The sequence below is a fragment of the Bombyx mori genome, chromosome 28 (assembly GCF_030269925.1).
Source record: "Bombyx mori chromosome 28, ASM3026992v2".
Classification (NCBI taxonomy): Eukaryota; Metazoa; Arthropoda; class Insecta; order Lepidoptera; family Bombycidae; genus Bombyx; species Bombyx mori.
The window spans coordinates 9,278,446-9,300,232 of record NC_085134.1 but is presented as its reverse complement, the minus strand read 5'-3'; the positions used below and the strand labels follow the sequence as shown (position 1 = coordinate 9,300,232).

The window sequence follows — 21,787 nt, the reverse complement described above, 5'->3', positions numbered from 1 at the left end:
GACGAAGGAGTAATTAGAGCGCGGAGGCTCCAATCTCGGCGGTCCGTGCTGGAGGCGTGGTCTCGCCGCTTGGCGAACCCGTCAGCCGGCCTCCGTACCGTCGAGGCGGTCCACCCGGTTCTCGCGGGCTGGGTGGGCCGCGACCACGGACGTCTTACCTTCCGGCTGACCCAGATGTTGACCGGCCATGGTTGTTTTGGCCGGTATCTACACAGAATAGCCGGAAGGGAACCGACAGCGCAGAGCCACCATTGCGCAGACCGCGACGATTAAGACACAGCGGAACACACACTGGCGCGTTTCTCTGGATTCGTCGAGCAACGCGCCGCCCTCGTCGCGGTCATAGGAGAGGACATCTCGCTGCCGCGCGTCGTGGCTACGATGCTCGGTAGCAACGAGTCCTGGAAGGCGATGCTCGACTTCTGCGAGTGTGGATCTCGCAGAAGGAGGCGGCGGAATGAGAGAAGGAGAGCTCTTCCTTTTCCGCACCGATCCGTCGCCGTCGAGCCGGGGGCCGGAGGAGGGAATACGCCCGTACGTCCCGGTCCCTGTAGATGGCGGCTTCCCCCCGGTGAAGGTCAAGGGGCGACCTGAGGGGGTAGAGGCCGCACGGCGCGCTACCAGTACTCTAGCACGCTGCCGAGGAGTAATAGAACGACCGGTTGGCGGTGTATCGCGTCCCAACCCGGCAGGCTAGTTCTGGTCCAGCGGGGTATTCCGGGACACCAGCGGCACCGTATGGGCGGCCCGACGGGCTGATGTACCGAGATGGCCGACGTTTCAGAGCCTTCGATTCGCCTCGAAGGCTCCGTCGGCTGGGCGTCCTTGGGGTGAGCCGCGCTGTCTGGTTTTAGTGTTGACCGCGGTAACCCCCCTACCTCATCCGGGTTCTGGCCTCGGAGGGGATCGGACGTCGGGTGTAAGAGTGCAGGGGAGTCGTTTAGTGGGTGGGCCCTAAAATTCCTTGGGCCCGCGGCCTGTCCCAACACTTCGCAAATCGTTGAGTCCCACATAACCCGCGCGCCCCCTAGGCGCGGGGACCTCGTAGGAGGTTAGGCCCCCGCCATGGAAAAAGAAAGCCGTCATTTTACAGAATATACGGTAACGGTAATAGAAGTAGTACGATCTCTCGCTTTAAAGCGTCATAAAAAACTAATTAAATAAACTAAAATAAAACAAACTAATATTTGAATCTGAACAGATATGAATTTTAGCTACTGTATGATCATTTCTACTTAAATTTAGCTCTTTCGTGAAATAAAACATCGATAAATCGCAAATAAGTTAATGTTTTTATTAAGCGTCCTAGTTAGACTAGTTTGGTGGTTGACGGACGTAATAAGACGGTTGGATCTATAACTACTTTGTGTATCCTATCTATAAGATTCGGTGCTATTGTGGGTAGGATATTTACAGTCTTATCTTTTTCTGCAATGGAATGGCTATGGACATTAGCTCTAAGAGTGAAACCGTTCTTGTTTATAAGAGTAATATGTTATATGCAAATCAAATCATTGCTTTAATTCACGATTTTACCAACTAATATTTAATAGATATTATATAGATATTCGTCGCGTCACTCCCCAAAAGGTGGTCTATGGGTCGAGAGACACGGGGCCGAGTCGCACCACTTCTAGACACGTCACCACCGGTAGACAACCGGTGAACAGGAGACTCTGTGAGGACGACAGGAGACTCTCAGGGCGCCACTACTTACCGCTCTGGGAGACTTACACCAATAAAAAAAACAATTAAAGTTAGCAAGATTAAGTTTATTTGACACAAATATACAACATAAAATGTGTTAAATTTACAATAATAGTTATAAGTACTAGTGAGAGGTTAAGACAGTTACAATATTGAATTTAACAAAGATGGTGTGTCGGCAGATATACCGAACACTCGAGAAAGTTTTAATATAAATAAAAGAAACAATACGCTTCACCGGGATCACTTCCCAGCAACCGGGGTTGCTGTCTGCGAGCGAGGCTGGGAATGCGGGTGTGTTCTATGTCTACCGAAGTCAAGCAGCCTCCTTGGACCGACTTGCTAGAGCTCCTCGCTTCTGGCAGCGTTCATATAGAAAGGTGCTATGGGATTCCGAAGGTGATCAGAAGGTCACGCTCCGCATCCTAACTGGGTACATATTTTGTACAAATTATAATGACCTACGTATCAAGACATACCGTTTAAAATTTATTTAATTAAAGATTGTGGACACAGTGTGGAGAATAATTCAAATAAACTTACCCTGGTTTAACACACGTCACCAAGGATTAATGAAACTGACTTTGATGTCAATGAACAAAATCACCTCGCTGCTCGAGAGATGTTACACGAAAGAGAGTTGGACAAAGCGAACTTGTTCTTTTTTTATATTATTAATATGTCGTTTCTCGAAGATTCTGCATGCACAGTCACGACATGCAGTGTCGAGTATGCGAACTTTAAAATCGGATTCTCCACACTGCGCCACGTACAATCGCTAGATGGCGTTCATTTAAAAAAGGTTTAAATTAATTGAAAATTAAATATTCTGGCGTTAAAAGCTCACAAAGTCTTCAAAAGTATTCAGAAATCCTATAAATTACCATTGTTAATAATTAAATGAAATTAACGAAGCAGAATTATGTGATGCAACTGAAAGTCTAGCTTGCGAACGGCGGTCACATGACAGGAGAGTCTAAGAGGGAACAAAAACATACGTATTGTGTTCTAAAAGCTACAAATGTTAGTTTTAGAATAGTAGTAGAGCGTATTGTAGGCTATAACTGAAGGGTATTACCATCTTATCCGACCGCGACGGGGCAACGCAAAATCACCGTCACCCAAAACATGTCTTGTCGGATCCCCCAGATTCACTCTCGGTGCTTTTAGGCCTCTCAAGCACCGGCCACCGTCCTCGTCGAACTCGTCGACTACAACGAAGAGTTCGACGAGCGAACTAACTCATAGACACAGCCCACTGAATTTCTCGCCGGATCTTCTCAGTGAGTCGCGATTCCGATCCGGTGGTAGCAGCCCGTGAACTCACCTACTCGTCCGGACGTAACTGGAACAGTCTCTTGCCAGCTAGGCAGGAAAAAAGTACTACCGTTCTGCTTCCATTTTATCGCATAGATGAGTGGACGAGCTCGCACTACTGCTTCACAAAAGTTGTCGTGAGAAAGGCTTAGTTGTACAAAAACTTTATTTCGGAAAATACCAAGTTTTTTCAAGACGTGAAGGAAACCTTCATGCTCTTCAGGGACTACGTTTTAAAAGCTAGCTTGGCTCCACCTTCCGGATGACTCAAATATTAATAAAGGTTTGTTAAATGTCTACGCCAAGAATCCAGATACTCTCAGAAAGTTGAAATACCCCTTGAAATTTAAATATAATCAAATCAAATCATGTTTTTTTATTCAACACTAGTTGAACCGGCAGACTTCGTAGTGCCTCAATCGATAAATAAAATACCTAAACTCTTGTATAAAATAAACTTAAAACAAACACGAGGTCGACTCAAAGGAAAAACAAGATTGTTTGTTTTTATATAATTCCGAGCATTTTCATATTTTTTCGCATTTTAAACCTTTTTTGGACTTCCACGAATAATTCAAGACTAAAATTAGCCAAATCGGTCCAGCCGTTCTGGAGTTTTAGCGAGACTAACGAACAGCAATTCATTTTTATATATACTTAGTCTGGCCATAAATACTATTACAATTAAAAATAAACAAAATATTACATTTGAATTTGGAATCTGTCACTTTTATATGATTGCTCATTGAGTTTCCTCATTTTGGCGCCAATACATTGTACAATATTTTGCAATATTAAAATGGAGTGGGTGATAAAGAGAACCGAATCGCTGTGATTGCATTACACAAAGTAGGTATGGAGCAAAATGCAATTTTTAAAAATCTCCATACGCTTGATATTAGTAAAATGTTTGTGTACCGGGCTATTAATAGGTGCAATGTGACCTCCTCTTTTTGTGACAGAAAAAGATCTGGCCGTCCACGTATTGTTCGTACGAAAAAGGTGGTCAAAGCAGTAAGGGAAAGAATTCAAAGAAATCCTGTCCGAAAGCAAAAGATTTTATCTCGACCTAAGCACCTAGAATCATGTCGCGTATTTTAAAAGATGACTTAGGACTTGCAGCCTATAAGAGACGTACTGGTCATTTCTTAACTGATAATTTAAAAGAGAATAGGGTGGTAAAATCGAAACAACTACTGAAGCGGTACGCTAAGGGAGGTCATAGAAAATTTTTGTTTACGGATGAGAAAATTTTTACAATTGAGCAACATTTTAACAAACAAAATAACCGTATTCATGCTCAAAGCTCTAAGGAAGCTTCCCAATTAGTCGACAGAGTGCAACAATGGCACTATCCGACTTCAGTGATGGTTTGGTGGAGTATTTATTAGCTATCAAGGAGTGACTGGGCCAAACTTTTGTGAAAAAGGTATCAAAACATCGGCACAAGTGTATCAAGATACCATTCGTGATAAGGTAGTGAAGCCCCTTAACAACACCATGTTCAATAATCAAGAATGGTCCTTCCAGCAAGACTCGGCGCCAGGTCATAAAGCTCGGTCTACGCAGTCTTGGTTGGAAACGAACGTTTCGGACTTCATCAGAGCTGAAGACTGGCCGTCGTCTAGTCCCGATCTTAATCCACTGGATTATGATTTATGGTCAGTTTTAGAGAGTACGGCTTGCTCTAAACGCCATGATAATTTGGAGTCCCTAAAACAATCCGTACGATTGGCAGTGAAAAATTTGCACATGGAAAGAGTGCGTGCTTCTATTGATAAGTGGCCTCAACGTTTAAAGGACTGTATTGCAGCCAATGGAGACCACTTCGAATAAGCTTTTTATACTTTGAATTGTTTTATATTTATGTATTAAACTAACACACTGTAAAAGTAATAAATGTTATTTGCCATAGACTTTTTTGTTTTCCTTTGTAACAGTATTTATGGCCAGACTAAGTAGAGATAAATAAAAGTATATACTTGTTGAACGTCAAAAATACCTACCGCCAATTCACAAAAACTAGCCTCCGTCCTGAAAGGAACTGGCATGAAACTCAGCGGACATGTCTTTGTTTTAAATGATTGCTCTTGCCCTAGCAAGAGCAGTGCTTCCAGAATCTATCATCGGATCGGAAACGAGACCCACTGAGAAAATCCGGCGAGAAACTCAGTAGGCTGTGTCTATGGGTTAATTGTTATGCCTTACATAGTAATCTAACCAACCGTCTTTCCTGGGTGGTGCATGTCCTTCTTCTAATATTATGGTTTGAACCGCAGTCGAAAAATTACTAAATTATTAAATGTCTAACTATTCAGACTACAAAATGAAAGCGAACACAATTTTTAAGATCTTTTAATTTTAACTATATCTTTGTAAGTACGTAGAAGCCTCCATAAATACAATATAATGTAACTTAAAATCGTTAGTGTTATAAGAGAACTAACGAGTAATACTGAAACTAATTCCAATTCCAAGTATTGTGACCAGGATAGATTGGCGCCGGCAGCTCGGAGATGCTGGGCTCCTCCGTGACGCAGCACGTGCTCCGTCCACCACACGGCGCGCTCCAATGAGCTCTGAGGCTGGTCGTACATCTGGCTCCGGAGACGAGCTATGTTCTGACGATAGCTGGAACATAAATTATGCATATTTTGGTATTATCTAGGAAAATCTACACTTTAACACGATTAGTTTCCAGTAATAAGTATGTAAATACTATAATACGTATTTAATTTGATTAGAAACATACCTAAAGGTGCAAGCGACACCGTTTCTAATAAAAAAAATACATAGATCCTTTAACGGGCTTAGACGCCTCAGTACTCGTCGAACTTGGCGAAGAGTTCGACGTGCAACCTAACCCATGCATCAGCCCGCTGAGTTTCTCGCCGGATCTTCTCAGTGGGTTGCGATTCCGATCCGGTAGTAGATTCATTAGCGAAACAGCTGCCTCCTAGCCGAGCCGTTGCTCACCCAACTGTCCTGTTGAAACTGGAAAGGCCTCCGGGCCACCCGTAATCTTTCAATCATAAAAAAGCCTAAATATCCAAATCCACCCAACGCTTACAAATATGATGATGATGATAACTCATAAGTAGATATGAGTTATGACTATAGAAAACTCCGAGCTTAGTGTGTTATTATGACGTCAGAACAACACTCAGTAATAACATGATATTTTATTTAATGAACAGTGAATTAGCATATTTTGCTATTAATTACCGGAAAAACCATTTTAACTTTGCAATCTTTAGTTTTGAGGTTCAGAACTGGTTTTCATTGGCCCCGCTGCTCTGACTAATTGTACATTGCAAATATGTTGCGATTAGCAGTTTTTTCCTTCCAATAAATTCTTCGGCAACACAAGAAAATGGATTGTAAGCTCACTTACCCAGTTATGTAGTTTATAAAAAAAGCTTCTACCTTTCGTTATCGATGATCTCTTCAATGTTATTCCGGAGTCTCTCTTCAGAAAGCTCATCCAGCTCAAGTCTTAATCCGATTTTATGAATCAAGTACATCTCCACGTTGTACCACTGGTCGCTCAGCATCGGCATCCCAATTAGGGGTACTCCGGCAGTGATTGCTTCTTCTGTTGACTGCAGACCACCTTGGGTAATGAAAACTTTGATCTTTGGATGCCCTGAAAATGTATTTGCCTTAAAGTCTCCAAGTGGCAGGCCATGAGGTGTGAGGTGGTTCTATTCTGGAACCTTATCCTGCGATAAGCAATGATTGCAATGCAATTAGAAATTAGAAAGCCGAATTCATAATCGGTGGTAGGACTTGTCCGACTGGCTGGCGACCACCCTCCAACTAGAGTCCGCCGCCAAATAGCCTAGCTGTGTTCCGGCGTGTGGGTTGGAGAGCCAGTTCTATTCCTTCCCTTTCCCCTTCCTTGCTGGGGGTGAGTCTTGGTGACGTCTGGAACATGCGGAGCAGACGTGCGTGCGAGCTCACGGGGCGTGATTGTTTGACGGGGGTATAGGGAGACCTAGTGAAACGGTATCCGCTGCCGCCCGCCGGTCAGTAGGGGACCTGAACCCGGGTGTCTCTACTAAACTCCGCCCCGGGAAGCTGTCCCGCCAACCGGTGTAAAATCCTGTCGTGCGGTCGTCGTGCCGGAGTCGGAGACCGGAGTGGATCCCGGCGATCGTACGCAGGGTGGACTGGGGGCCCTTCCATGCCCTGCGTCAGTCTCTCACGCAACCCGTGGTCGAGCACGTACTATGTTCCGCGCTTCATTCAGGTGTTGCCTCGATCTCACCTCTAACATCCTACCTCTCCTAATCCTACTCTCCGGAAATATAATTTAAATTTAATAAGTCTAAAAAAAAGAAAAGGATTTTACAGGCGGTTCCCCATTCCACATTTAATGTGGATTTCAGCAATGTCAGGGGCCTACATAGCAACCTTGACGCCGTACACCACCACCTTGAGACGGCGCAGCCTGCCCTGCTTTTTTTAACGGAGACGCAGATATCTGCTCCGGACGATACCTCATACCTTGAATACCCCGGCTACGTATTGGAGCACAACTTCCTACGTAAAGCCGGGGTGTGCGTATTCGTCCGGGCGGATGTCTGTTGTCGCCGTCTTCGGGGCCTCGAACAACGGGACCTGTCCCTCTTGTGGCTGCGCGTGGATCACGGGGGCTGTATCCGAATCTACGCGTGCCTGTACAGGTCCCACAGCAGTGATGCAGGTTCAGCTCTGTTTGAGCATGTGCAAGAGGGGACTAACCGCGTGCTTGAGCAGTACCCATCTGCGGAGGTGGTGGTTCTTGGAGACTTTAACGCTCACCACCAAGAGTGGTTGGGGTCCAGAACCACTGACCTCCCGGGTCGGACTGCCTACGATTTCGCCTTGGCCTACGGCTTCTCCCAGCTGGTGACACAGCCCACCCGTGTCCCAGATATCGAGGGGCACGAACCTTCTTTATTGGACCTTCTGCTGACCACGGATCCGGCCGGATACAGTGTGGTGGTCGACGCTCCGCTTGGATCGTCTGATCACTGCCTTATTCGTGCTGCCGTACCACTCTCTCGTCTTGGTCGTCGAGCGACGACCGGGTATCGTAGAGTTTGGCGGTATATGTCAGCAAATTGGGATGGATTGCGTGAATTTTACGCATCCTACCCATGGGGGCGGTTCTGCTTTTCCTCTGCTGATTCTGACGTCTGTGCGGACCGTCTTAAAGACGTGGTGCTCCGGGGGATGGAATTGTTTATTCCCTCCTCTGAAGTGCCCGTTGGGGGTCGCAGCAGACCCTGGTATAACAATGCCAGTAGGGATGCTGCACACCTCAAGCGGTCCGCATACGTGGCATGGGATAATGCCAGGAGACGTCGGGATCCTAACATCTCAGGGGAAAGGCGGAAATATAACGCCGCTTCCAGGTCCTACAATAAGGTAATTGCCAAGGCGAAGTCGGAGCACGTTGCTAGAGTTGGCGAGCGATTAAAGAGCTATCCCTCCGGGAGCCGTGCTTTTTGGTCGCTCGCCAAAGCTGCAGAAGGAAACTTTTGCAGGTCTAGTCTCCCACCACTGCGCAAGTCCGATGACACTCTGGCCCACAGCGCGAAAGAGAAGGCTGACCTTCTGGTCAAACTCTTCGCCTCGAACTCGACTGTGGACGACGGAGGTGCCACATCACCGAACATCCCCCGGTGTGATAGCTCCCTGCCGGATATCTGCTTCACACAGTGTGCAGTTAGGCGGGAGCTCCGACTCCTGGACGTCCATAAGTCGAGTGGGCCAGACGGCATCCCCGCAGTGGTTCTGAAAACCAGCGCCCCTGAGCTGACACCTGCGCTAACGCGTTTGTATCGCCTCTCTTATTGCGCTAACAGGGTTCCGTCTTCATGGAAGACCGCCCACGTCCACCCTATCCCCAAGAAGGGTGACCGGTCGGACCCGTCGAGCTATAGGCCTATTGCGATAACTTCCTTGCTTTCCAAGGTGATGGAGCGAATAATAAATACACAACTCCTGAAGTATCTTGAGGATCGCCAGCTGATCAGTGACCGACAGTACGGTTTCCGTCACGGTCGCTCAGCTGGCGATCTTCTTGTATACCTTACTCACAGGTAGGCTGAAGCCTTGGAGAGCAAGGGCGAGGCTCTTGCTGTGAGCCTTGATATCGCGAAGGCCTTCGACAGGGTCTGGCATAGGGCACTTCTATCGAAGCTACCATCTTACGGAATCCCCGAGGGACTCTGCAAGTGGATCGCTAGCTTTTTGGATGGGCGGAGCATCACGGTCGTTGTAGACGGTGACTGCTCTGATACCATGACCATTAACGCTGGCGTTCCACAAGGTTCGGTGCTCTCCCCCACGCTTTTCATCCTGTATATCAATGACATGCTGTCTATTGATGGCCTGCATTGCTATGCGGATGACAGCACGGGGGATGCGCGATATATCGGCCATCAGAGTCTCTCTCGGAGCGCGGTGCAAGAGAGACGATCAAAACTTGTGTCTGAAGTGGAGAACTCTCTGGGGCGAGTCTCCGAATGGGGTGAATTGAACTTGGTTCAATTCAACCCGATAAAGACACAACTTTGCGCGTTCACTGCGAAGAAGGACCCCTTTGTCATGGCGCCGCAATTCCAAGGAGTATTCCTGCAACCTTCCGAGAGTATCGGGATACTTGGGGTCGACATTTCGAGCGATGTCCAGTTTCGGAGTCATTTGGAAGGCAAAGCCAAGTTGGCGTCCAAAATGCTGGGAGTCCTCAACAGAGCAAAGCGGTACTTCACGCCTGGACAAAGACTTTTGCTTTATAAAGCACAAGTCCGGCCTCGCGTGGAGTACTGCTCCCATCTCTGGGCCGGGGCTCCCAAATACCAGCTTCTTCCATTTGACTCCATATAGAAGAGGGCCGTTCGGATTGTCGATAATCCCATTCTCACGGATCGTTTGGAGCCTCTGGGTCTGCGGAGGTCTTCGGTTCCCTCTGTTTTCTGTACCGTATGTTCCATGGGGAGTGCTCTGAGGAATTGTTCGAGATGATACCGGCATCTCGTTTTTACCATCGCACCGCCCGCTACCGGAGTAGAGTTCATCCATACTACCTGGAGCCACTGTGGTCATCCACAGTGCATTTCCAGAGATCTTTTTTGCCACGTACCATCCGGCTATAGAATGAGCTCCCCTCCACGGTGTTTCCCGAGCGCTATGACATGTCCTTCTTCAAACGAGGCTTGTGGAGAGTATTAAGCGGTAGGCAGCGGCTTGGCTCTGCCCCTGGCATTGCTGAAGTCCATGGGCGACGGTTACCACTCACCATCAGGTGGGCCGTATGTTCGTCTGCCTACAAGGGCAATAAAAAAAAAAAAAGGATATTAGATAATAGCAATTAAACTACAAAATCTGATATTATATTTTTGGCTATTTGCTACTGTGACTTCTGTATGCATTAATAGTTGCAACTAGACGAAAAGACACAACGATGAGGTAAGTTGAAAAAAATCTAATCTGTCTTGGATCTGGCGACGTTCAGAAACGGACAGTCCAAGTATTTTGTAGTTTTTAAGTATTTTTAACCATACGCACTAAGCAGATCAGATTGTGGCAGCCACTTTGAAATCCTGATGTTTTTCGACTTTTCCGGCAGCTCATCTTTATCCCACTTCCACAGCACATCGTAGGGCAGTTGGGAGAACACTTTAATCAGGATTTGGATTCGTTCTGGTGGCAACAGCGAAGGTATCACGTTCGTCCCAAAACTGATGTATATCACCCCGTGTTTGGATGAATCTAAATAGGTTTTAAGATCCTGCGAATAAAAGCAGTTTCGATTTTATGATCATTTTATATAAACACGGCTATGGGATACATGAGATAAAGAACAGTTACATGATTACATTTAGTTTTTCACCATGAGTTCCTTTCCGCTAACTACCGCTGGTAGCCTAAGGGACTATTTCATCTACGCGCAGACGGGTAGGTGAGCTTACGAGCTGAGAGAATTTGCTAACACTAGCCCTAGCAAAAGCAAAAGTTTGCCACCGGATCGGAATCGCCACGGAGTCGGCGAGAAACTCAGTGGGTTGTATCTATGGATTAGTTCGCTCGTCAAAGTCTTTGTCGTATTCGTCGAAGACAGTGACCGGTGCTTGAAGAGCCCAGAAACACCGAGTGTGGATCCGGGTATCCGACAAGATGCGACGGCAACTTTGGTTGACCAAATTCATTTACTTCTATAGATATAACGTAACAGAATGAAATGTTCTCTGGTTCGCCTATCAATATAATATTAAATCCTTTAAGAACCCTTAACTTATAACACAATATAATAAAAGAAACGAATCAGGCAGCAAACGAAGATTAAATTATTTAGCGTTCGTAGTTTTTGATACTTTATTTTGAAGATCACATTATTTTGTTTATAAATAAAACTCACCGAAGGCAATTCCTGTTGTGGCTTCTGATGGATTCCTCCAACGTAAATAAAATTCGGTGGAACCGGACGATTCTGTTCCCAGGTCGAATGTACGTTCAATAGTATCAAGCTGATTCTATCCACCATTTCGCTTAAATATGGGATATTGGGGCCAAAGACGCTCTTAACCATCTCATTCTCTTTCTTGTCGAACTCTTTCCACATGCGGGTAAAGGTATAACGATTATGCATTTCACTTAACTTTTCCCAAAACGATAGATTGTAAAGTTTTTGCCGCGTCACAACTGGATACAGCAATGGATGGGTTGCGGCTCCAACTATGTCATAAATATCTCCAAAGCCGCCGAAAGAACTTATGATGACAGCGGGTGCATTGAACACGTGACAAAGAATCCTGGCCGGTCTCACTATGGCTTCTAGAATTAGCAAATCGAACTTTTTTTTGCTTTTTAGTATAGCTTGGAACTCATCGGTCAATAATTGTTGGGAAAAAATATCATACAGTATATCCATTGCTACTCTAGTTTGTTCGAAGAGATCTTGACGTTTTCCTCTTGATGTTTCAAGGAAGCTTTTTGTCCAAATTTGGTAAGATATGTCATGGACATCTATTTCTGTGTAGTTTTCTGGAGATTTCCCTTTAGCGAAGACAGAATCTGGCGTGAGGACGACTAGCTCGTGGCCTCGTTTTGCTAGCTCTAATGTTAAAGGTCGGAAAGCCACTTGGTGGCTGATTGAGGGCACCGGAAAAACCCCCAAAATCCGCGCCGCTTCTTTACCGTTAGTTAAAATTAAAGCAACGAATATGTAAAACTTCATTTCAATGTTCTATGCGTTGAGTAAATCGATAAAATATATACAATACATGCCAGTTTAAGAAACGCCTTTATATAGAATTTTCGTTGCATATTTTCAAAGATATGTCTTAAATGCAGATGCAGACGCAAAGCGCTTTATGTCAGACATGTTTCGCATCGAAGATACGATTGTCTAATTACTTAAATACTATTAGGTTTCTCTGCTATATCTTGTTCTTCATGGTTTTTTTTTTATTATTGCTTAGATGGGTGGACGAGCTCACAGCCCACCTGGTGCTAAGTGGTTACTGGAGCCCATCGACAGCTACAACGTAAATGTGTCACCCACCTTGAGGTGTGTGTTCTAAGGTCTCAGTATAGTTACAACGGCTGCACCGCCCTTCAAACCGAAACGCATTACTGCTTCTCGGCAGAAATAGTCAGGGTGGTGGTACCTACCCGTGCGGACTCACAAGAGGTCCTACAACCAGTAAAATGTTATATGAGGTAAACTTGTTGTTTGATTTCCTGGGAGTATCAATGTATTTCGTTGCTTCATCCTAGTCACATTTACTACCTATCTTACCCACGTCAATCAAGTCTTGCTTCTTTCTCGTGTTTGAAGATGATTTAAATGGAAATAAATAATTGTAAACGAATCACGCATTACCTGGTCCCACACTAGAATTTCCTGTACTTGAAAAACCAAAGACAGATAACCCTACTGATAACCAACTGATAAACGTTTAAATACATACATGATTAATCACTCAAACATAGAGCAAACAAAACTGTTCGTCTCATTAATGTTTGCCCTAATTGGGAATTGAACAAGCCCGGGATTTAAGGGTGCTGACTGCTGCATCACTGGATCTTAGTGGTAGAATAATCTGATAACTACATCATCTGATCCGGGTTAATCGTTGGTCAGTTGAAGTCTGTAAAAACATCAATTAAAGCATTCTAAAGCGCTTTAGCATCTGAAATAGATAAGGTGTGCAATGATTTCTTTTATGACGTTTTAGACATCATGCTCTTATCTCAACGTCTTATAATTCAAACTTATCGAAGTATTTGTGAATGTACTTTGTATGTTGTCTCTGCATTTTTCTTCGTTGAAGTTCTGAAATTCCGTATCACGTGTTGAATATTCAATGTAAAATTGTTCAAACACATCGCGCAGTTAGGTAACATACCTAATCCTGCATATTTTGACTACGAAGCATAAGGTTTCAGTTTATATAGGAAGGCGATTACACAATCCAGTGGGAATGTTATTGTCTCAAAGTGGCAGCCAATATGCTGCGAATTCAACGGACTTCGATATTCACTTGTACCTTACTGATACTGATACCTTCGAACTCATATCTCGAGGTGGGTGGCGGCATTTGCGTTGTAGATATGTATGGGCTCCGGTAACAACTTAATACCAGATGGGCCGTGAGCTCGTCCACCTAAGCAATAAAAAAATAAAAAATGTGTGGTGTCGTGAGACACCGGATAGGAACGAAATTCCTTGTTATAAAAAAATTTAATTTTAAGTTCTATTAGAGGTATAAGGAAAATAAAACTGGAGGTTTCGCAACAACCCACGGTCCTTCGGTAACGTGCGAACTTATTGTGGTACACTTCATTCGCGGTTGTTTGCATAAGAGTTAGTGTATTATGCACGCTCTGAGATCGTGGTCAATGAATGATAAAAAATATGTTATTTTTTTATTACAAAGTTAAATCGCACACTGTGTGCATTACTAATGTGTATGTTATTATAAAGTTAAGTCGTAGACTGTGTGCATTACTAATAAAAATCTTACGTTACGGACGTTTTTTCACGTTTAGGGGGTACCCGCATCGTCCCATTAGGAACTTCGTTCCAAAAATAAAAATATCAACCATTGTCATCATCATTGCTTGCTACCGATAAACCAAGAAGACTTGTTACTGCGACAGCTGGATAGTTGACTTATACTGAATTAAATCCAAAAGTAATTAGATAGAATATGTGTGTTGGAGAAATCATAACAAGCTTAAAGCGCAATGGACTTTAAAAATTCGTGCCGTTTGGGTTCCGTATATAATTTTCACAAAAAGCAATATCTTGTTTAAAGAAAACATATTTGTCATCACAAGTAATCTTTGGAACACAGCGTTGCCTACCACATCATTTGACATTTAAATAACACAGAACGGTCATATTTGTCGATTAAATCGATAACATTTTCTTGTCTTGATAATTGGATCGTATTGTTTCTAAGATATCATATACTAGCTTTTGCCTGCGGCTTCCTTTGCGTGAAATAATTACTTTGGGATAAAGCTAAATTTAACCCGCGACTTCATTTAGGTACGTAGAAAGTGAAAATATTTTTGAATTATAGAATGTTAAGGAGCTATTTAAGGTACCAAAATCACGCTTCAAAAGATGAGGTTATCAATTCGACCACCAGTTTTAAATCTATGTGTGCTCACCGATTTCTCAAGAATGCTTGAAACGATTCTGAAAATTATTTTTTCTTTTTTTTGTTCGAAAATTCATGATCATTATTTTGCTGCGATGTTATTTTAAAACTGCGACATCTTCTAAGATAGTCATTGAAATGAAATGATCAAAAGGGCATTTCGTAGAGTTGTTGGTCTCCTTTGGGGGCGCTCGGTCAGCTGTTAGGAAATCCCACCTTTCCCGGCTGAGCTTTTGGTCGCCCACCTGTCCTGGTGAAACTGGAAAGGCCTCCGGGCCACCAGTAATCCTTCAATCATAAAAAAAAGAAATTGTGAAGGAGGACGTCATTGTACAAAATTGTATCTTCTGCTTAAAACGTCTTTACAACGAATTTCTTGGAATCTGAAAGGAAAATTAATTACTTTCATCTCATACTCCTAGCGTTTTAAACTGATTTTTGTGATTCCTCCAACAGACGTGATCTATCTTATATTTTTGGATTTGTATCTTTTTGGATTTCATTCAGTATGAGTCAACTATGCATGTGCAACTATGATGACTACGAGTCTGCTCGGTTTATCGGTAGCAAGCACTGTAATGCGTGATTTATAGATTGCTCGTACCTGATGTTAGGCGTTTGGATGAAATGATGACGATAGTTGGCTGCTGAAGTCCATAGAGTTCGCCACATAAATGCCGCCGGTTGGAGACAATAAATTTCAAACTGTAATGGCGGTCCCGAACAAATGTCCGACGAACCGTCCCATGTCTTCTTAAATTGGAGATGCAACTGAAGGTCTAAAACACGAACCTATATCTTAAGACATCGCAGTCTAAGAAAATAGAAAAATACTCGGTTCGGCTTGTAGAGCGTTATAGTTGCTATAGAAAATAATTGTAAGAGACTAATTGAGAAACTTTAAACTACTGTCTCAAGGTGGGCGGCTTGGTTCATGTGATGATATCTATGGGTTCCGGCAACCTGTGAGACGTGAGGTCGTTCATAAGAAAAGAAACATCAAGTAATAAAAGGCGAATCATCCACTTAAATCTTTTTGCTAGTGATTCTTACGACAACTAAAAGTTCCACATCCAGGGCCTTTGCTCCACCAGTCGGTCCTTATGACCAAGGGGAATATATTTTATTAAGGTTATAGAAAGCTATTAATAAAATCGTCTTGCGACGATAACTCAGGATATTCAATGTAATTTTACTTTATCATTATAATTGAAATACATTTTCAATGACCTCACAAACGAAGATATTAATTTTGCTATGAATGTAATTATAATTAGGAAAGTAACTAATAATACTGCAATTAAATTTAGTTCAAAATATTCAGTCCAAGATTTCAGGGCTCCTGCAGCTCGGAGATGAGTGGCTCCTCCGTGGCGCAGCACGTGCTCAGTCCACCACACGGCGCGGTCAACTGAGCTCTGGGGCTGATCGTAGACCTGACTACGGAGACGAGCTATGTTCTGACGGTAGCTGAAACATTAAGAATCAAAATTATTCTTTTCTAAGTAACATCTACAGTGTATGTTGTGGTGCGGTCCCTAAGATACAAGACATGACATTGTTATAGATGGACATATTTATTCTATACATCTATCAGCTCACACACATCCATCCATCTTGGAAAAGGTCTATTAACGATACGATTTCCGTTTATTCATTGATTCATGAGGGAAAAATGTTAACACTGCAAATTTGGTTTTCTGGTATACTACTCAGTAGCAAAAATATACCTGTTTATTCAATAATATTCTTTTAAACTTAGTTACCTTTCATCACCAGTGATAGTGTCGATGGCGTTCCTGAGAGATTCCTCTGTAACGGAACCCAAATCGAGTCTCAAACCGATGTTGTGTCGAACGTATTTCTCGACATTGTACCATTGGTCCATCAACATAGGCATTCCAATCAGTGGCACTCCAGCTGTGATTGCTTCTTCCGTCGATTGCAGACCCCCTTGAGTTATGAATGCCTTGATCTTTGGGTGTCCTTAAACGTGAAATGAAGTGTCTTAAAGGATTTTGCAGAATTTAGCCATAAGTTAGTTCTGGTTTCTGATAGTAAAATCACTAAAACTCCCTTGATTTGAAATGGTTTTAATATATTATACTACTCTGTGATATAATTGCCACTGCGCTAAGCATTTATGATCCCAAAATGATTAAAAACAAAGAATCCATTAGAAAAACGTTGTAGTCGAAAAAAAAAATTGAAGTCGTCGTGGCCTAAGCGATAAGACGTCCGGTGCATTCGTGTGGAGCGATGCACCGGTGTTCGAATCCCGCAGGCGGGTACCAATTAGGTACCACCACCCTGCCTATTACTGCCGTGAAGAAGTAATGCGTTTCGTTTTGAAGGGCGCAGCAGCCGTTGTAACTATACGGAGACCTTTTAACTTATATTTTAAGGTGGGTGGCGCATTTACGTTGTAGATTTCTATGGGCTCCAGTAACCACTTAACACCAGGTGGACTGTGAGCTCGTCCACCCATCTAAGCAATAAAAAAAAACAAAAAAAAACGGGCATCGCGTTTGGTGAACGATCACTCGAAAACATATTATATACATCAGCTATGAATTAGTGATCAAAATTATATTAGAAAACAAGTCAAAAAAATATAAAACAGTATTTAGAATCCCGTGGACATTACATCAATGCCCGTGGATAAAGACTTCGACTGTGTCTCCTAATGCGATTTAGGTACCTGCTTATCTAAGAAGGTGTGGATTTTGTAACATAGTGCTCTTTAGAGAAGCTGTAAGGAAAATAACAATCTCTGCAATCCCTACTGGTATGGGGATCAGTAATGACTTCCAATTTAACGGTTCGTGCAATGCAAATATGTAAATTATATAGCCCGCAGAGCCCGCCAACTGGCGATGATTATAAACGTCACTGTAAACATACTCAGTAAATCTGATTGAGGCAGCCATTTTGCTATTCTGATGTTCTTTGAGCTCCCGGGCAGTTCATCTTTGTCCCATTTCCAGAGCACATCGTAAGGCAGCTTGGAAAATACTTTGACGAGGATTTGAATCCGTTCTGGAGGTAGTAGCGATGGTTCCACGTTGGTGCCGAAACTAATGTATATAACGCCATGTTTTGAAGAGTCTAAATATTCCTTCAAATCCTGCAAAAGAAATGTCGTTTGAAATGTGCTTGTTACATTACAGCTTGACAGCACTTCCAGACATTTGCAAGGTTTTGAACAGATCCCAACAGAGATGTATTAGTGTTGTGATAAAGGCTTAGTTGTAGGAAAACTTTCTTTCCAAGAAATACCAAAAGTCATTGTCCAAAAGTGAGGCAGTGCTTCGTACTATTCAGGATTCTCGTCGTTTTGAACGCCAACCTGGCTCCACGTTCCAAATGACGCGAATACTAAGCACTGTTTGAAATATCGACCCCAAGAATACTCTCTTTCTCTCTCTCTAAATACTCTCGGAAAGTTGCAGTAAGTATACCTTGGAATTGCAGCGCCATGACAAATGGAGTCAACAAATTTTTAAGTGTTTAAGTTTTGTTGTTCAATTCTTGACGCTGTTAATAAAGTGACGGTGACAAATCTGTTTGCAGATTAAGCTGGTTAAAATATACTAACCTTGGGCAATTCCTTTTCGGGATTCTGATGAATACCTCCAATGTATATAACATTCGGAGGGACAGGACGATTTTCCTCCCAAATCGCGTGTACATTCAGGAGTGCCATCTGCACGTTCTTCTGTGTCTCTCTGATAGTTGGAGTGTTCGGGCCGAAAAGCCTTTTTGCCATTTGATTCTCCTGGGGTTCAGATCGCCAATATAGATATTCCAAATAGTAATGAGTGTAAACCTCTCGGATTTTCTCCGAAAATGTTAAGTTATAAATTCGTTGGTGCAAGGAAGGTGGATATAATATAGGATGGGTTGGGACACCAATCATTTTCAAGACGAATTCTACACCCCCAAATGAACTGATGAGGATTGCTGGTGCATCAAACACATGCGTCAAGACCATCGTTGGTCTGATGCATGCTTCTAGAAGGAGCAAATCAAACTTGCTCTCTTTTCTCTTACTCAGCAGCGACTGCACTTCTTTATTTTTCATCTGCAATTCAAACAAATCTATTCTTAAGTTCAACATTCTGGAAATTTGTTCGTAAATATCATTGGCGCTTCCCCTAGAGGTTTTCATGAAGCCGTCTCTCCAGGCTGAATAAGAAACGTCGTGTACGTCTATTTCTGTGTAATTCGCAGGTGCTTGTCCTGTTTTGAACACCGGGTCAGTGGTCACAACCACTAGTTCATGACCCCTTTTGTGAAGCTCTAAGGTCAGACGACGGAAGACTACTTGATGACTGATTGAGGGTGTAGGGAACACGCCTAGGATCCGAGCCGCTTGGGTTCCGTGTATAATTGTCACAATAAGCACTATCTTGTTTAAAGAAAACATATTTGTCATCACAAGTACTCTTTGGAACACACCGTTGCCTACCACATCGCTCGACATTTAAATAACACAGAACGGTGATATTTTGTCGATTAAATCGATAAAACTTCCTTGTCTTGATAATTGCATCGGATTGTTTCTAAGATATCATATGCTAGCTTTTGCCCGGGACTTTCTCTGCGTGAAATAGTTACTTTGGGATAATGCTAAATTTTACCCGCGACTTCATTTACGTACTGTCTGTAGGACCTCTTGTGAGTCCGCTCGGGTAGGTACCATCACCCTGCCTATTTCTGCCGTGAAGCAGTAATGCGTTTCGTTTTGAAGGGCGGAGCAGCCGTTATAACTATACAGAGTCCTTAGAACTTATATCTTAAAGTGGGTGGCACATTTACGTTGTAGATTTCTATGGGCTCCAGTAACCACTTAACACCAGGTGGGCTGTGAGTTCGTCCACTTATCTATGCAATAAATAAATGAAAAATATTTTTGATTAATAGAATGTTAAGGGCCTATTTATGGTACCAAAATCACGCTACAAAAGACGAGGTTATCAATCCGACTACAATTTTTTAATCCATGTATACTTTTTTTGTTCGAAAAGGTAGACTTCCCGAATGGTCCTGTAATCATCAGGATCAGAATCTGATGACGGGATCCTGGAAAAAATCCAGAAGAATCTAAAATTTCCATAGCCTACTTTGAAGTGATTAGGGTGTTTCTTGTTATTGTTCTTACTCTGTGCCACCGCGCACCGACCGGCCGGCACCTTGTACATCATTATTACGCGCTTGAACATTATTTTGCTGCGATGCTATTTTAATACTGCGAAATCTTCTAAGATACTCATTGAAATCAAATGATCTAAAGGGCATTTATTTTTAAATTAAATACTTGTAAAGAATAACGTATTTATTTGGATAAGGATTAATATAATCTTTATAAAAACACCCTCATAAATAATGCTTTATTTTAGAACAAATTTGGTTAGCATAAAGATAGTTATATTGAGCAAACCTTAAAATATTGACATATATACTGTCGCGGACTTTTTTTCAAATCGGACCAGCAGTTACTGAGATTAGCGCGTTCAACCAAACAAACAAACTCTTCAGCTTTATAATATTAGTATAGATATAGATTTATATCCAAATAAAAGCAACTCAATTAAAAGTGGAGTTTTTTTTTTTTTTTTGGCGTGACTGAAACTATAATACTTCATATTTCTGTCCCAAAATAGTCACGCATTTTTGGGAAGGGGGTGAACAATTCGTAAAGATAATTCAGAGATCCGTCCCGTAGAGTTTTTCAGAGAATTTCAGAAACAAGTTTTGAATGCGTCTCCTGCACCAGGCTCCAAGAGAGACTCTGGTAGCCGATATATCGCGTATCGCTTTTTTTTTGTCTTTAGAAACCATATTAATGATACTTGATGTTGATATGCCGTGTGAAAAGCCAAACCAATTTTTGTAGAACGGCCGTGATAATTATTATGGTATCGAAGTAGCAACCTTTGATGATGATAGTGATACTTCTTCTCTTAACAAAATTAGCGAATTATTAGAAGATTCATTCAGAGATTCCATAAGTTGCTAAATTCGATAAAACTTGCTGTATGGCGGCTTTTTACAGGAAAATCTCTTCACACGTCTTTACCGATCCATCAGATCCAATCCAATTGTTTTTTTTTATTGCCCTTATAGGCAGACGACCATACGGCCCACCTGATGGTGAGTGTTTACCGTCGCCCATGGACTTCAGCAATGCCAGGGGCAGAGCCAAGCCGCTGCATACCGCTTAATACTCTCCACAAGCCTCTTTTAAAGAATGATATGTCATAGCGCTCGGAAAACACCCTGGAGGGGAGCTCATTCCATAGCCGGATGGTGCGTGGCAAAAAAGACCTCTGGAAATGCACTGTCGATGAACGCAACGGTTCCAGGTAATATGGATGAACTCTGCTCCGATGGCGGGAGGTGCGATGATAAAAAAGGCGAGATGCAGGGATCATCTCAAACAATTCTTGTTTCAATTAATCTTGCATTAGCTCTAGCACTAGGAGCAGGCTTAAAGACCCCGGCAACAGTACTCGTCGAACTCGGCAAAGAGTTCGATGTGCAACTTAAGCTTAACCCATGCATCAGCCCGCTGAGTTTTTCGTCGGATCTTCTCAGCGGGTCGCGACTCCAGTCCGGTAGTAGATTCATTCGCGAAGCAGCTGCTCTTGAGTTGTTAGGTCTCCTTTGAGGGCGCTCGGTCAGCTGTTAGCAAATCCCACCCATCGCTGGGTGTCTCGCCCCAAGCCTAAGTCTTTGCTCGCTCACCTGTTCTGGTGAAACTGGAAAGATGTCCGAGACACGAGTAATAGAAAAAAAACATCTTCATGATATTAGCGTTTACAGCACGCTCACAGTATAGTTTTCAAAAATTGAACCCACCTGTAAATAAGGTATACAAGAAAATCGATAGTGCAGCGATCCTGCCGGAACCCATACTGTCGTCACTACTCAGATGGAGAACTTCAAAATACGTAAGTAGTTGGAAGTTCATTATTACTTTCATTACCATGGAAAGCAAGGGTGTTATTGGAGTACGTGTGTAACTCCAACACATAAAATCTGTCGTATTCTTTACGGAATTAAGTATGTGTCGACAGACTATCCAACTGTCG

General features: G+C 43.0%; 3 protein-coding genes across 3 annotated transcripts in view; all 3 read right to left on the bottom strand.

The window, feature by feature from the left end:
- Positions 1-21,787, bottom strand: part of glv4-like (gloverin 4-like) — a 223,310-nt gene that overhangs the window by 62,204 nt on the left and 139,319 nt on the right. The gene's annotated exons all lie outside the window — the stretch shown is intronic.
- Positions 5,370-12,253, bottom strand: UGT33D6 (UDP-glycosyltransferase UGT33D6). Its single transcript, NM_001257028.1, has 4 exons — positions 11,435-12,253; positions 10,585-10,807; positions 6,451-6,670; positions 5,370-5,655 (listed from the first exon to the last, which is right to left on the bottom strand). Exons 1-4 carry the CDS (start codon positions 12,251-12,253, stop codon positions 5,370-5,372), a joined length of 1,548 nt encoding a protein of 515 aa, NP_001243957.1.
- On the bottom strand, positions 15,872-19,119 carry UGT33D5 (UDP-glycosyltransferase UGT33D5). The gene is made up of 4 exons (NM_001257066.1): positions 18,289-19,119; positions 17,595-17,817; positions 16,457-16,676; positions 15,872-16,160 (listed from the first exon to the last, which is right to left on the bottom strand). The coding sequence occupies exons 1-4, from the start codon at positions 19,117-19,119 to the stop codon at positions 15,872-15,874; spliced, it is 1,563 nt and encodes a 520-aa protein (NP_001243995.1).

Bases quoted from the DNA above. Each gene is read 5' to 3' on its own strand.
- UGT33D6 (NM_001257028.1), bottom strand. From the start codon at position 12,253: ATGAAGTTTTACATATTCGTTGCTTTAATTTTAACTAACGGTAAAGAA. The intron at 10,808-11,434 runs GTGAGTTTTATT...TTTTATTCGCAG, and splicing joins CACAACAGGAATTGCCTTCG to GATCTTAAAACCTATTTAGA. The intron at 5,656-6,450 runs GTAGAAGCTTTT...TTTATGTTCCAG, and splicing joins GAGATCATCGATAACGAAAG to CTATCGTCAGAACATAGCTC.
- UGT33D5 (NM_001257066.1), bottom strand. From the start codon at position 19,119: ATGTTTTCTTTAAACAAGATAGTGCTTATTGTGACAATTATACACGGA. The intron at 17,818-18,288 runs GTTAGTATATTT...TTTCTTTTGCAG, and splicing joins CCGAAAAGGAATTGCCCAAG to GATTTGAAGGAATATTTAGA. The intron at 16,161-16,456 runs GTAACTAAGTTT...TTAATGTTTCAG, and splicing joins ACTATCACTGGTGATGAAAG to CTACCGTCAGAACATAGCTC.